This window comes from Ranitomeya variabilis, chromosome 1 (genome assembly GCF_051348905.1).
Source record: "Ranitomeya variabilis isolate aRanVar5 chromosome 1, aRanVar5.hap1, whole genome shotgun sequence".
Classification (NCBI taxonomy): Eukaryota; Metazoa; Chordata; class Amphibia; order Anura; family Dendrobatidae; genus Ranitomeya; species Ranitomeya variabilis.
The window spans coordinates 184858230-184875817 of NC_135232.1; the positions used below are offsets into that span (position 1 = coordinate 184858230).

The 17588-nt window shown below is 41.1% G+C and overlaps 1 protein-coding gene across 1 annotated transcript in view; it reads left to right on the forward strand.

Moving 5' to 3' along the window:
* PRDM6 (PR/SET domain 6) overlaps nucleotides 1-17588 on the forward strand; it is a 164039-nt gene that overhangs the window by 9509 nt on the left and 136942 nt on the right. Inside the window, exon 3 of the mRNA XM_077280806.1 lies at nucleotides 16441-16748. Within this exon, the coding sequence (XP_077136921.1) occupies nucleotides 16441-16748 (308 nt within the window). The remainder of the gene's footprint in view (nucleotides 1-16440; nucleotides 16749-17588) is intronic.

Here is a 17588-nt window from a genome sequence, read left to right on the forward strand (position 1 = left end):
TCAGCTACCTTTTATATTATCCAATATCCACAATCTAATCTATACATAAATAATATTTATGTAACAATAATAAGAAGAGATGTATATGGGCAGCATGGTGGCTCAGTGGTTATCACGGTGGCCTTGCTGCGCTGGAGTCCTGGGTTCAAATCCCACCAAGGACAACATCTGCAAGGAGTTTGTATGTTCTCCCCGTGTTTGTGTGGGTTTCCTCCAAGTTCTCCTGTTTCCTTGCACACTCCAAAGACATACTGATAGGGAATTTAGATTGTGAGCCCCAATGGGGACAGCGATGATAAAGCGCTGTGGTGGCGCTGTATAAGTGAGCATAATAAAAAATAATGTAACTGAGACTTACAAAGCCAACCCATGAAAAGTCATTGTGGAACATGTAGGCTAGCTTTCACCCCATAGTTTTATTGACTTTTGTGATACATAACGTCCCCTTCATCCATTTGTCCCATCGCATTGTTGAGGTTGCTTTGCAATTGTGCTCTACAATGGTTATGACTTGCTTATATAGCACCAACATATTCTGTGGCGCTTTACCTACACTATGATCACTCACTGTCCCATTATGGTTCACAATCACAATCTAAATTCCCTATGAATGTATCTTTGGAGTGTGGTGGGAACCTACAAAAACGCAAAGAGAACATACAAAGTCCATGTAGGTGTTTACCATGAACAGATTTAAACCCAGGACCCCAGAGCTGAAATGCAGCCATGCTAACCTCTGAGCCACTGTTCTTTGCATTATTATTATTTTTTATTCATTATTAATTTACAGTATCATTATATTTCATGATGCCGTATAATACTAAAAAACCCCCAGTAAAAATGCAATACAGTTATTAATAAAAATAACATTAAAGCTCTAAAGCAAGTACATCACAGTCTAAATGCTGTGAATTACTGATAATTCTTAATAAAATTTTGTTTGTAAATAATATCAATTTTATAGCACAGCTCTTATTGCGCAATGCCAGATGGCTGCAGTAAAGCGGAGAATAGCATCGTGACAAGTCAACAGATAACTTGGCTACAATGACACTGCTCCTAAATTAAATAAGTCCTGTCATTAGTGAGTGCCATAAAGTAGCTTTTTTTAACTCCTGGTGGCCAAATGAAGGGTCTCCAGGCTTAATATTGACATTTTCATGATTCCTGTTATTTTGTCCAAAAATGCTGTTGCTCCCTGCGTTGCTTGAGTGACCCATAACTGTGACGTGAAGAACTTGTCCGGCTTAGTAACTAATCTCTAGTCCAAAGTAAATGTAATTGTTGCAGTCAGTTTTACTGTCCGATTGTTAATATTTATTACATGGCTTATTAGAGTTCTCAGAGTTGATGGTATTCTGGAAAATATATTCTACACGTGTTTGGTGTTTTCATGAGACATCTAACTATTCTTTATCTATCAGAGAGGAAAATATCTCTCGCAGTTTCATATCTCAAGTAGAACTTCCTGTCCTGGAGCCAATGGAGCTTCTCACAGATAATAATTCAGGAGATTATCGCTCCAAAAAAATAAAGTCTGTAAAAAAAAGTCAGTAACGCATTCACTGTTTTATTCATCAATTAATAAACTAAACATTTTTCTTTAATAGATGGATATTGTTCCTATGGTAAAACATACCCATCGACCACTAATAATCATGGTAGGAATGTAGCGCACCTTACAACGTTGGTCCTCAGTACATTGTCAACGGTCCTCTGCCTCTTTCTACATTTTAAGGGTCTGAGTTTAGGGAAGTGTTTAAAGTGTTTAAAGGTCATGTCCATTGCTGGGACCTGCTGAAGGTAGCATGTAATATCTTCCCCCTAGACCATTATAGATATATGTTTCACGAATCAGCTTTCCTCCAGAAGATATAAATGTATCTCATAGTTTTCTTCCTTCTGGGGGAGAGCTGATTTGCATACTTTTTGTGAGCGTTGGCTGGTAGTAGGTTTCCATTCACCATCTGGATCCCTTTAATAAGAACTGCAGTAGTGCTCGCCTCCCCAGAAGTTGTATTGTGTTCTTGCTGAATTGTGTCCCAATAGTCACAGGGCTCCGGATACCATTGGGATCTTAGGACCTCGAAACATGGGATATAATTTAGGTACTGCTTATTTATAGATGCCTTGTGGAGAATTACCGGTAAGGAGTGGGACTTTAATGGCCAGCATAATTTCATATTGTAGTTGTTTTTTTTAGTTTTTTTAATGGTCATCAGTTGATTTTGAATAATATCACATTGTTTTTCTCTGTCATGTGCCTCTAAAGGATGTATTTTAGTAATTTATTATTATTTATAATAATAATAATAATTCTTATTTCTATAGCGCCAACATATTCCGCTGCACTTTACATTTATTCATTTATTATATTTTTATATATACTTTATGCAATAGTGATTTGACTGAGTGTAGCTGCCATATAAGATAAGTTTTGTGTTAAAGCACAAAAAAAATTGAAAACTCGTAAGGATAAAGTATCCAGACTCCCAATTAGCGTTTTCCACTTGGACGAAGGATGTAGATGTGGGACTATTTTTTTTTATAGTGTATGAATTTAACTCCACATTACATTTTCTAGTCTTAGGAATAAATAACTTAGGGTTCACCATGTTGTTGACTTAGGGTTCACCATTCACGTCACGACTGGTACTTGAGGAGAGAGGACCCTGCCCGCGAGGGCTCACAATCTACAAGGGATGGATGAGGACACAATAGGTGAGGGCAGAGCTGGTCATGGTTCCTTTTGAAGGTTTCCATGGTAGGCAAGAGTCTGATATGTTGTGGTAGAGAGTTCCAGAGTAGGGGGAAGCTCGGGAGAAATCTTGGATGCGATCGTGTGAAGAGGAGATAAGAGAGGAGTAGAGAAGGAGATCTTGTGAGGATCGGAGGTTGCGTGCAGGTAAGTACCGGGAGTATTACATGCGTAATGATTGGACTATAAGCTGTACGTTCTTCCTTGTAGGCGCTGGAGTCACTGAAAGTTTCCACTCATTGGAATGTGACATTGGGTAATTTATTTGGTCTTTTATTCCTGAAATCAGCTAAGTTATTGGCTCATGCCATCTAAATCAGCATTTTTTCTTTCTTATCCAAATATCCAAATCCCAGTACTAAAAATCTGCATCTATTAACAAGTCACATTACTAATTATCAAGAAAATACTTAATAACCTGACACGACAATGTACAATGGCGTCACTTAGACTTTTCTTGCTCCACCAGCTCTCATCTCCCAAGGACCGGCATATGGGCATGTGAATTGGCTTGCTATCAAGTTAGATAAAAAATACTGAAGCCAGATGTCGATTAATCAATAATCTTGAACAATATGGCTGATTTTTAGAGTCAAACTGAAGGATCAGTCAGAAAATGAAAATGATCTTTTCTGCTTTACCATGCTTCTTAATCACTAGATCATAGTAATTGGTTCACCGAGGCCCAGGAAAATGCAACAAAGATATTTCTCATAATTCAAATGATTATGTTGTCGGAAATTTTATTCAATTGGTGGCCCCTTCTCGGGGAACGTCATGATGATTAAAAAAATAATTGGAGATTTTGTCGGATTGTGGTCACATTTTTAGGTCTACAGCTAATGTAATGATAAATCCAACGAGAGGGCAGTAAACGTGTCATTACCATAGTGTCCAGCAGAGGGCCTGCAATTGCACAATGGAATGCCTTCTAGTCGTATTCTATTTTTTGCAAAAAAGTGATATAAAATATTGATATAAATGGATATTTACCAACTTTGTACTCATTATATAGTGAATATAGCAGTGTACCATTATTCTGACATGTCATAGATATCATTTTTAATATCCTGACCCTAAGGTCAAAACCCTTGACATAGTTGTCAAACATTGCTGTACTCATCAGTGTGTAAAACACCCTAGAACTGGTGCATGAAGGCGCTTAGCTGATGGCTGCTGTGATTCTCAGCCGATACAAGTAAGCGGCCATCACTTGTGAATGTAGGAGCCACGTCAGTGTCTAATGTCTTCATAGTACACCGAACCAACTATTGTATTAAATCTGGAATTATGTGAAAAGAAAAGCAAAGCACTGAGGGAACAATCTATTCCTCAGCCTTGATGTTGGCCTTTTCCTCTGATTGTCAGCGAGTCCCCAATTATAGCAGTTTTTGTGTGTGGACACCTGTCACTAACAAGTACATTGAGAAGAGCAATAGATTTGGCCAGGACTGCTCGGCGTGCCTCCTGGGAGGGACGCTGACATTTGATCACTATTGACCTGAGCCGGATTGAACAAAAGTGCTTTCATGTGCCATATAAGTTGTCAGGAGAAGCCATTATTCTAAGTAATTACAGCCATGGTTCTGCATATGAGGATCATATAATAATGATATGGAAGCAAAACAACCGAAATTCTCATACACATGTATATGCACTGATAGATGTGTATATATGTATATTCTACCACTCAGATAAGGCAGAAAAGCCGATAATACAATGTTAATGAATATTTGCATATTTTATGATTTATTAAATATACTGGAAATGAGCAATGCAAGATAAATTCTATTTTTTGCTTCTGATTTTGCAAGCAAAGTGTTATCAAACTCTTATTAGTTCTGACTCCAATATTTTGTAGGAAACAGCAAAAAAACCATAATATAGCTATAATAAAATGAATATATGGTAGTAGTAATAATAATAACAATACTACTAATAGTAATATTACTACCTTAAAACTTCCAAATATCATGCGCTGGCTTATCCGGTGTGATTTACATTATAGTGGGCAGCATGGTGGCTCAGTGGTTAGAACTGGGGTCAAATCCCACCAAGGACAACATCTGCAAGTAGTTTGTATGTTCTCCCCGTGTTTGTGTGGGTTTCCTCCAGGCTCTTGGGTTTCCTCCCACACTCCAAAGACATACTGCTGGGGAATGTAGACTGTGAGCCCCATTGGGGACAGCGATGATAATGTCTGTAGAATATGATGGCGTTATATAATTAATAATAGGTGCTTGCAGGGTTCTTTCAGTTGCTGTTTAATAAAATTGCACTGGAAGTGATCTGCTAACAAACAGACAATCCCTACCTGTCTAGCAGCCACGAGACATGCAACCGCTGGGTCTCGAACATATTTTTCGAGCACGCCGAAGACACTCGGATAGCACCCAAGCATGCTCAGCTAAAACCTTATCCCAGCACGTTCCCTCATCACTAATCATCTGCTATCCGGCTTACTCTCAGGCACTGGTCCAGGCTGGATCTTAATGTTTCATCAAAGGTTGTGATCCAGGCGCCGGTCCGGGGCCTTAACCTGTCTGGAGCACAACTGTACCAGACCAGCTCCACGTGAAGTTTCCATCCTGTTTTGTTAAACGCTGGCTACAACCAACAACACAGCGCAGGACTTACCATATGTGAATCCAGGCTTTATGCTTTTAATGTTCAAATTTCAATATATTCTGAGATGTTATTTGGACATAAATATTAGACTCTTTGAAGAGTATACTTAATTAAGGGAAGGGGCTTATTTGTTTCCCCACAGTAATCATTAAATAGAAAATCTGGGATCATCTAGGGATGTTTTCTGTGGAATACACTCCCCAGGACAATTCGATTAATTCCCAATAGCCATAGTTTTAAGTTTGGCCTAAAGCCGCATTTCTTTCCACTAGCCTATTGCCTCACCTCACTTACCTAACTATTACCATTTTGCCCTTCCAAATTTTTCTTCTAAATCAGGACCCCCATAGCATCTGTTCACACCCTCCTTGCACTTAATAGCCCTCTGTATCTGTACTGAACACATACTGGCTGGTGGGCGGTTCATCCATCGTTATGTGAATATCCTATTAATTATATTAATGGCGGGACCATAAAATACAAGCACTTTTGTGTCTCCCCTGTTTCCTCATAGACTGTAAGCTTGCGAGCAGGACCCTCACTCCTCTGGGTATCTAGTTATGTGCTATTCTGTAATGTCTTTTTTGTCTTTATTGTCTGTCCCCTCTAAATTGTAAAGTGATGCAAAATGTGTTGGTGCTATTGAAGTACAAATTATTATTATTATAATTATTATGTTTTGCATCATTAAAGGTAAGGTACCGCGTTTGTAGATTATTAATAAATCACTGTAATGTAGCATAACATGCTGCTATAACCAAGTTTTAAATGCATGTGAAACAGATTTCGTGTGTTATATGTGTTTAAAGAAGGAACTGGGGGCTGACATCTTGGTTTTGCAGCAGTAGCAGGGCACTAACAGTGTCATTTTACAGCACCCCATGGACATAGGAGATAATAGACCGGCGAGGACCCTATCTATAACATTGGAGAGGTGTTAGCAGTGAGCTGGGCACGCCTCTGTGGGCTGCACAACTCACTGCTGTAGGTGTGACTAGCAGCCATTTTATTATAGCCCAGTGCTCTCTGCCCAGCTCCACTTACTCTCTATCACAGGAGCTCCATTCCCAGCCTGCAGAGAGAGGTGACACCTGATACAATGTATCTCTCCCCTCCCTCCACAATGCCTGGCCATTCACTGCAGACCTGGAGCTCCTTCTTATCTTACTGAGGGATGAGTCACAGACAGCTCTGCACAGACAATGCTGCTCCATACACACCACATAAACTAACTGTGCTTCTGATGCACTAACTGCTGGTGATAGCAGATCACAGGGCAGTCACACACAAAATGGCTCTGCCCTGTGATGCTGCTCTTCATTCTGCCCCAGGGATGTTAGACCACCCAAAAGGGGAGGGAAATGCTGATGTCAGCAGTTACTGCCCAGATTTTCCAGCTAACAGTAAAGCTGGTAAGTCTCACTATAGCTGCTTGAGGTCTAAAACGGAAAATGCTCCCCCTAGTGGTCAATATATATATTTGTAAGAAAATATATAATATTTTTCATATAGAAATGTTTGCAAACAGTGCAAACATTGCATTAATACATTTTATTTACTATTTTAAACTTAATTTCACAAAAAAACAAACTACAAGAAAACTGGTGGCACCTTCCCTTTAAGAAAATCTCACTGCAGCCATAAAATGGAAAAATTGGATCCCTAACTTCAGCTGGTGCCACAGGAAAATGGGGAATGAGTTAAAGAACTGGAGCAATCTCAGAATCTCAGAATGACTTTTTTTTTTTACTTTTTGAGTTCCATTAGCTGCTTTATTGCATAGTGAAAATATAAAAATGGAAGATGAGCAACATTTATTACAGAAATAGCAACGATAAATTTTTAATGGAGCAAAAATGGGTTTGTGATTTAGAGAAATGTTCAATGATCTCTGTTCCTACAAATCTCAGTCCTAGATGTAGGATATTCTAGCCCTGAGCCATATACTCATGCCCATGATTTACTAGTCCTGAGCCATATACTCATGCCCATTAATTACTAGTCCCGAGCCATATACTCATGCCCATGAATTTCTAGTTCCGAGTCATATACTCATGCCCATGGATTACTAGTCCCGAGCCATATACTCATGCCCATGAATTTCTAGTTCCGAGTCATATACTCATGCCCATGAATTACTAGTCCCGAGCCATATACTCATGCCCATGAATTACTAGTCCCGAGCCATATACTCATGCCCATGAATTACTAGTCCTGAGCCATATACTCATGCCCATGAATTACCAGTCCTGAGCCATATACTCATGCCCATGAATTACTAGTCCCGAGTAGTGTTGAGCATTCCGATGCTGCAAGTATCGGGTATCGGCCGATACTTGCTGTATCGGAATTTCCGATACCGAGATCCGATATTTTTGTAATATCGGATATCGGTATCGAAACAACATTAATGTAAAAAGGTGTAAAAGAAAGAATTAAAATAAAAAAAATCGCTATACTCACCTCTCCGACGCAGCCGGGACCTCAGCGAAGGAACCGGCAGCGTTGTTTGTTTAAAATTCGCGCTTTTACTTGCTTACGTGAATTCCCGGCTTCTGATTGGTCAGGGCGGCCATGTTGCCGGGACGCGGACCAATCACAGCAAGCCGTGACGAAATTACGTCACGGCTTGCTGTGATTGGTCCGCGTCCCGGCAACATGGCCGCCATTAACCAATCACAAGCCGTGACGTCACGGGAGGCTGGACACGCGCTTATTTTGAAAAGCGCGCGTGTCCAGCCTCCCGTGACGTCACGGCTTGTGATTGGTCACGGCGCCATATTGCCGGGATGCGGACCAATCACAGCAAGCCGTGACGAAATTACGTCACGGCTTGCTGTGATTGGTCCGCGTCCCAAGAACATGGCCGCCATTAACCAATCACAAGCCGTGACGTCACGGGAGGCTGGACACGCGCTTATTTTGAAAAGCGCGCGTGTCCAGCCTCCCGTGACGTCACGGCTTGTGATTGGTCACGGCGCCATATTGCCGGGATGCGGACCAATCACAGCAAGCCGTGACGAAATTACGTCACGGCTTGCTGTGATTGGTCCGCGTCCCAGGAACATGGCCGCCATTAACCAATCACAAGCCGTGACGTCACGGGAGGCTGGACACGCGCTTATTTTGAAAAGCGCGCGTGTCCAGCCTCCCGTGACGTCACGGCTTGTGATTGGTCACGGCGCCATATTGCCGGGACGCGGACCAATCACAGCAAGCCGTGACGTAATTTCGTCACGGCTTGCTGTGATTGGTCCGAGTCCCGGCAACATGGCCGCCCTGACCAATCAGAAGCCGGGAATTCACGTAAGCAAGTAAAAGCGCGAATTTTAAAGAAACAACGCTGCCGCTTACAATCGCCGAGGTCCCGGCTGCGTCGGACAGGTGAGTATAGCGATATTTTTTATTTTAATTCTTTATTTTACACATTTATATGGTTCCCAGGGCCTGAAGGAGAGTTTCCTCTCCTTCAGACCCTGGGAACCATCAGGAATACCGTCCGATACCTGAGTCCCATTGACTTGTATTGGTATCGGGTATCGGTATCGGATTGGATCCGATATTTTGCCGGTATCGGCCGATACTTTCCGATACCGATACTTTCAAGTATCGGACGGTATCGCTCAACACTAGTCCCGAGCCATATACTCATGCCCATGAATTACTAGTCCCGAGCCATATACTCATGCCCATGAATTACTAGTCCCGAGCCATATACTCATGCCCATGAATTACTAGTCCTGAGCCATATACTCATGCCCATGAATTTCTAGTTCCGAGTCATATACTCATGCCCATGAATTACTAGTCCCGAGCCATATACTCATGCCCATGAATTACTAGTCCCGAGCCATATACTCATGCCCATGAATTACTAGTCCCGAGCCATATACTCATGCCCATGGATTACTAGTCCCGAGCCATATACTCATGCCCATGAATTACTAGTCCCGAGCCATATACTCATGCCCATGGATTACTAGTCCCGAGCCATATACTCATGCCCATGAATTTCTAGTTCTGAGTCATATACTCATGCCCATGAATTACTAGTCCCGAGCCATATACTCATGCCCATGAATTACTAGTCCCGAGCCATATACTCATGCCCATGAATTACCAGTCCTGAGCCATATACTCATGCCCATGAATTACCAGTCCTGAGCCATATACTCATGCCCATGAATTACTAGTCCTGAGCCATATACTCATGCCCATGAATTACCAGTCCTGAGCCATATACTCATGCCCGTGAATTACTAGTTCTGAGCCATATACTCATGCCCATGAATTACTAGTCCTGAGCCATATACTCATGCCCATGAATTTCTAGTTCCGAGTCATATACTCATGCCCATGAATTACTAGTCCCGAGCCATATACTCATGCCCATGAATTACTAGTCCCGAGCCAAATACTCATGCCCATGAATTACTAGTCCCGAGCCATATACTCATGCCCATGAATTACTAGTCCCGAGCCATATACTCATGCCCATGAATTACTAGTCCTGAGCCATATACTCATGCCCATGAATTTCTAGTTCCGAGTCATATACTCATGCCCATGAATTACTAGTCCCGAGCCATATACTCATGCCCATGAATTACTAGTCCCGAGCCATATACTCATGCCCATGAATTACTAGTCCCGAGCCATATACTCATGCCCATGGATTACTAGTCCCGAGCCATATACTCATGCCCATGAATTTCTAGTTCTGAGTCATATACTCATGCCCATGAATTACTAGTCCCGAGCCATATACTCATGCCCATGAATTACTAGTCCCGAGCCATATACTCATGCCCATGAATTACCAGTCCTGAGCCATATACTCATGCCCATGAATTACCAGTCCTGAGCCATATACTCATGCCCATGAATTACTAGTCCTGAGCCATATACTCATGCCCATGAATTACCAGTCCTGAGCCATATACTCATGCCCGTGAATTACTAGTTCTGAGCCATATACTCATGCCCATGAATTACTAGTCCTGAGCCAAATACTCATGCCCATGAATTACTAGTGCCGAGCCATATACTCATGCCCATGAATTACTAGTCCCGAGCCATAAACTCATGCCCATGAATTACTAGTCCCGAGCCATATACTCATGCCCATGAATTTCTAGTTCTGAGTCATATACTCATGCCCATGAATTACTAGTCCCGAGCCATATACTCATGCCCATGAATTTCTAGTTCTGAGTCATATACTCATGCCCATGAATTACCAGTCCTGAGCCATATACTCATGCCCATGAATTACTAGTCCTGAGCCATATACTCATGCCCATGAATTTCTAGTTCCGAGCCATATACTCATGCCCATGAATTACTAGTTCCGAGCCATATACTCATGCCCATTAATTACTAGTCCCGAGCCATATACTCATGCCCATGAATTACTAGTCCCGAGCCATATACTCATGCACATGAATTACTAGTCCCGAGCCATATACTCATGCCCATGAATTACTAGTCCTGAGCCATATACTCATGCCCATGGATTACTAGTCCCGAGCCATATACTCATGCCCATGAATTTCTAGTTCTGAGTCATATACTCATGCCCATGAATTACTAGTCCCGAGCCATATACTCATGCCCATGAATTACTAGTCCCGAGCCATATACTCATGCCCATGAATTACCAGTCCTGAGCCATATACTCATGCCCATGAATTACCAGTCCTGAGCCATATACTCATGCCCATGAATTACTAGTCCTGAGCCATATACTCATGCCCATGAATTACCAGGTCTGAGCCATATACTCATGCCCGTGAATTACTAGTTCTGAGCCATATACTCATGCCCATGAATTACTAGTTCCGAGCCATATACTCATGCCCATGAATTACTAGTTCCGAGTCATATACTCATGCCCATGAATTACTAGTTCTGAGTCATATACTCATGCCCATGAATTACTAGTTCTGAGTCATATACTCATGCCCATGAATTACTAGTCCCGAGCCATATACTCATGCCCATGAATTACCAGTCCTGAGCCATATACTCATGCCCATGAATTACTAGTCCCGAGTCATATACTCATGCCCATGAATTACCAGTCCTGAGCCATATACTCATGCCCATGAATTACTAGTCCCGAGCCATATACTCATGCCCATGAATTACTAGTTCCGAGTCATATACTCATGCCCATGAATTACTAGTCCCGAGCCATATACTCATGCCCATTAATTACTAGTCCCGAGCCATATACTCATGCCCATGAATTACCAGTCCTGAGCCATATACTCATGCCGATTAATTACTAGTCCCGAGCCATATACTCATGCCCATGAATTACTAGTTCCGAGTCATATACTCATGCCCATGAATTACTAGTTCCGAGTCATATACTCATGCCCATGAATTACTAGTTCCGAGTCATATACTCATGCCCATGAATTACCAGTCCTGAGCCATATACTCATGACCATGAATTACTAGTCCCGAGCCATATACTCATGCCCATGAATTACTAGTCCCGAGCCATATACTCATGCCCATGAATTACTAGTCCCGAGCCATATACTCATGCCCATGAATTACTAGTCCCGAGCCATATACTCATGCCCATTAATTACTAGTCCCGAGCCATATACTCATGCCCATTAATTACTTGTCCCGAGCCATATACTCATGCCCATGAATTACTAAGGCTTATATTCGTCTTTCTGCAGGATTTTCTATTTGCATACTTGTTTGATGATATCCACTTTGCTGCAATTCCCTACTATTTCACAACAGGTTTTATTGTTTTCAGGAAACCTTAAAAAGACATTGATTTCAGTCAGTGCGTCTGTGTTTTCCAGCAGCTTCTGCTACAATAGTTTACCAGTCAATACCAACTTTACTTATTCTTACATCCATCACTATATTAACCTCCTACTACATTCTTCTAAAAAGGAATATGAGCGCAGAGGGGCTTGTAGTGACAGAAAGTAGAATTCTCAAATACAGAATCACTGACTGCTAAGATTTGTGGGATGGATGACTTTTATATTACATGTGTAGACAACATGTCTCCAGGAAAACCATCAATAACCGGGAATTTATACAGTAGGAACCTAATTAAAATCAGCAGAACCTCATTCTTTACAGAAATCTACTCCTTTATGTCTATAAAATACAGTGAGATCCTGAACACTGTTTTCAGCATCAGATTTATTATGTTACATAATATCATGCCATAATACTACATGCTCTCCATTTTTCGGAAAGCATCAAGTAAGAGAATACGTTAAATATTTAGTCTGGGCTAAGATAAAACGGCTGAGATTCTATTGATTGCAGAAAATTAGGAAAGCTTTGACAAATATTTCTGATATCATGCGTAGACATTATACAGTTCATGTACTTTTATATCTTTGAAACTTTATTTCTGGAAATGTCTTGTTTCAGTTGACTTGCTTTGGCCTCTAGCTAGAACTCGGTCATGTCTAGAGCTTGCTTTGAAGAGTATACCAACCAGGAGCTGTTTTAGAACTTCTTCCATGCTATTCAACGTATTATTATGAATTACTTTTGGATACATTAGTCCATGATGCAATTGGGGGCTATTTGTCCATAAGGTTGTGCTTACTTGGAGTTTAAAACATTGTTCTCTATTTCTAAATTTTCATAGGCTTACATCACATTTCTTTCATTGATGCTCAATAATTAATGGAAGTCTCTACTAAAAAATTTCCATTATATACCATATCCAGCTAGGTTCACAATTAATATTTCCCTAGCAATGCATCCGTGATCCAATGCTTCAGCGTCACATATGCTACTTTTGGTGGAATGCTCCTCTCTTGATGACGAGAGGATTGGAGCAATCATCTATAATTACTCTGCGCTGGCAATAGTGTTGCGCCTATATTTCCACAACTACAAGTGAGCAGCTATTATTATTGGGCTACTCACCTTTTTATTTCCTAGCATTATTACTCTATAGTGCCCCATTGCTTTATTTTTAACATTTTTAATGTTGACCTCTTGAAAGTCTTTACCCATGATGGATGCCCTTAATGTTAGAAATTACTTTTGGCTTTTTTTTTGGCTGATGGGCAGTTTTGTTAGAAATTACATTTGGCTTCTGGTTGGTTGATTGATTTAGTGACCTCTTTTTGGGGTGGTCACTTTTGATTTTTTTTTCACCTACAAATGATTAATTGTGATGATCTTGAGTGTTTTAGGGCTTCTCTAGAAATTATAAGCATTTACTACCTTTATTTTCATATTTCTGTCTTATTAAATATTATTTCATGCCATTTTCTCTCCATTATGGGCTACTGTAGGCAGATCTGTCACTAGTTATGGCAAGAAATGTTCATCTTAAAGGGTTAACTGTGTCATTAAAATGGTAGAAACCTCAATGAAACTTTAGTTTAATGAGCTCCAGCATCTACGATGGTCAAATAATGGTCTGGCTCAGCATTATAGCTTTGGTTGTGATGATGCAAATGTGAACATAGCCATAATTGTTACCTATTACTAAGTTAATTTACTTATAGATCAAATGGTAAATTCTTACTCCTGTTAATAATATTGTAGATGCACATTACATTAATTGCCACAGTTGTTATACCACCTGCTTGTCTTGCAGACTCCCCTAAAGGTGGGCATACACATTTCATGAATGTCGGTAAAATACATTATTCCAACAGGAAGAGCCGACCATCTACTGTGTGTTGTTGTGTCTCAACTTGTCCTCGATGGCAGATCTCGAGGGAATATAATGAACTTTAATTTGTCCAATTCTTTTCACAAGATTTTTTTTTAAAATATATACTGAGTACCTCTACCAAATGCTGCTGTTTCACTGATTCTGGAAAAGTTTTTCTTTTTCTTCAGTGCCCCTTTAGGTCCCCTTCACACATCAGTTCTTTGCCGTCCGTCACAAAATGTTGGCACGACAGATCGACGGATCCGTTGCATAAGTTTTTCACAATCTGCGACGGACCCGTCAATCTGTTTTTTTGATGGATACGATTAGCGGATCTGGCTAATTGGATTGGAGCATGCTCAGTTAAAAAAATGGAATCTGTCACCGGATTCCGTCATTTGACAGATCCGGCACCATAGACTTTCATTCTGGCAAACGACGGATGGCGATGGATCAATTGCTGTCCGTTTTTTCGATGTACACAAAAAATGTTACTTTGTCCGTTGTCTCCGGCTGCCGGACAAACAATTTTCGATGGATCCGATGAACTACGGATGAAACGTGAGGCCATCCATCACAATCCGTCGCTAATACAAGTCTATGAGAAAAAAATGGATCCGGCAGCATCAGTTGTGCGGACGGATTGCGACTGATGGCAAAAAGCTGATGTTATTCTAAAGTTATGCCCCCCCAACCTCGGTAATACAATTTTTTTTCCTTTCAACCAACTGGGCGTATACCACAGAATTTGTATCATAGAGGAGAAAATAAACAGAAAAATTCTGTGTCATACACCCAGTTGGCTAAGGGGGAAACTTGCTTTCCTTATTACCGGTGAACAAAACTTAGAAACAGGGCGGCACAGAAATAAAAGAAAAAGTGTTCAGGAATCAGTGAAACGAAGGCAGTAAGAGGAGACATTCAATTTTAAAGAATAAAATACAGTAAAAGTCCTCTGTAAGAGCATTAAGCTCAGCCACTGGAGTCTGACAGGAGCATACTTACCTTTTCGTACTGTACGTGGTAATGGCAGGAGGAATAGAGTGCCTTCCAAAAAAGCGTTTGGCCAACAAAGTCCAAACTGTATGGCCTGGTCTCTCAGAGGTATTTTCCACAAACATTTTCTGTCACTCATTATACTTTCAGGGATGGCCATTCATTTTTAATAAGTAGCAGCATCTTTCATGGGATCCATTAAACAAAGCTTCAAATGCTGTCAGTCGTTTACTCATGACAGCGCCTCTCTTCTGCCACTCAAGTGAAAAATTGCCGGCAACGAAGTAAGACTAATACAGGGCTGCCAACCCATTTTTATCCTTTTTCTAGATTTTTTTTTTTTCGAAAAGCAATGACAAATACATTTTTTATGGACACTTTGGAAAACCATAGTAAATCATAAAGATTATATATAACATACGCCAATAGCTCAGAATACTAATATGAGCACATTAATAACTACTGGCGGACACAATCCAAGGAGGGCCCCTGTAAAAGAGCAATATATGGGCCCTATGCAGTCCAATAGCTCATTATGCACAAATCCATCTGATTTGGTGGTAGTGGGTCCTCTTACATTTTGGGCCCCTGTGCAGCTGCCCAGATTGCACCATGATATGTCCACCCCCTGTTAATATGATCTGTACAATGATGCTAATTACAATCACAATATTGTGCAGAAAGATAGTCCAAATGAAAAAAAAATCACAGACAAATCTAAGTTTTTTTCATGGACACTGGATAAAAGTGTCCTATTTTTAGAGAACATTGGCAACCCTATATAATTGTTATATAACATTACAGAGGTGTCAGCAGCCACTTGGACCACTGTGAGAGGAGCGAGAGGACAAAGAGAAAGCTGAATATGTTATTCTGACCCATCCAAAAAATGATTCCACCTTCTCCAGGTGCCAGGAATTTAACAGTGGCACAATGTCATGTTAGTTAAGGCCAACATATTGCTCATCACCTACTGGTTATATAAAGTAAACTTGTTTCATAGTGTTATACACTGCAATGGCTGAAGATGAACAATTTCACAGTGTATAGGAAATGGAGTACTCCGAAATCCAAAACATGTTTGTTTTGGGTAAACGATTCTTATGACCAGTGATAGTTTTATCCTTAAAACCAAAAATTCCATTTAGTTACAAGTGAAAAGAAAAAAAAAGAAACTATAATATACTGTATATTAGATCACTTTGAACTATTGAACCTATTATATATTATATATTTTTATTTGATACGGCACAGATGCTACAGATTGTCCAGATGTCCCATTACCTAGGCTTGGTCCTTATTAGCTTAACTATTAGAAAGCATGCTTAAAAACAGAAATGATTGGCATTTGAGGATATATAAACATGTTTTTATCTTTTCAACCTAGGGTGCGACATGTGTGCAGATAATCGGAATGGAGAATGCCCCATGCATGGGCCCTTGCATTCTCTGCGACGTCTTGTGGGCACCAGCAGCACGGCATCGGTGGCTCCTCCTCCTGAGATACCTGAGTGGTTACGGGATCTTCCACGAGAAGTGTGTCTGTGTACTAGTACTGTGCCCGGTCTGGCATATGGTATCTGTGCAGCTCAAAGAATTCAACAGGGCACGTGGATAGGGCCCTTTCAAGGTGTCAATGTGTCTCCAGACAAAGTTCAAGCAGGAGCTCTGAGGAACACTCAACACCTCTGGGAAGTAAGTCACTTTTGAATTTCTGACATTGGTATAATTAATCTCTAAAATACTCTTATGTCACTGACAGCCTCAATTAGAACTGGTCATATACAGTATCTCCATAGAAGAGAATGATACACAGCATGAAATTACTCACAATTCTAAAGGCCATCATACAAATTAAAGTTTCTGAAACTGCCAATTTTGGTGTGACGGCAGTGGGTGTGGACCAACTGCATCACTGACTGAGCTTACATTGGAGTATCGTGTTTAAGTTACTACCTGTTCTTCACTAGAGCCTTTAATGGTGAGGATAGGTTTGGGCCATTAGGATTGCCACCAGGTGCCACACTGGGGCAGTGCCCGGACCTGCAGCAGCTGACCAATGAGTCAAGGCAGGGATATGAGGTACAGAGGGCACAGGCAGAGATGTAATCAGACAGTCTTAGGTCTGCGTGTGCAGCACAGGATCAGAATACATAGTCGGGGTCAGAAGTGAAGAGATCAGACCAATTGAGAAGACAAGCCGGTTCGGTAACAATAGGGGCAAACAACAAAACAAATTGACTGGGAACTAAATGCAAACTGCAAACTGGAACCAAAGCTGAGGAAAGGAGTGGAGGGAGGAGCTGCCAGTATGGAATAGGCCAGGCCAGCTAAACTTTGCAGGACACAGAATGGTTAAATTCCTGCAGAAATTGGCTGTGCCTGCCTATAGCCAGTTGGTGACAACAGGAAAATGCAGTGCAGGGGGTGCTACAAGAGGCATCTCAGTGAGACAGCCTGACATGAGGAGAAGCAGAGAGGTGACTGTGAGTAGAACGGTGCTGAGAAGGTGTGCGAGTTACCGGCATGACATTT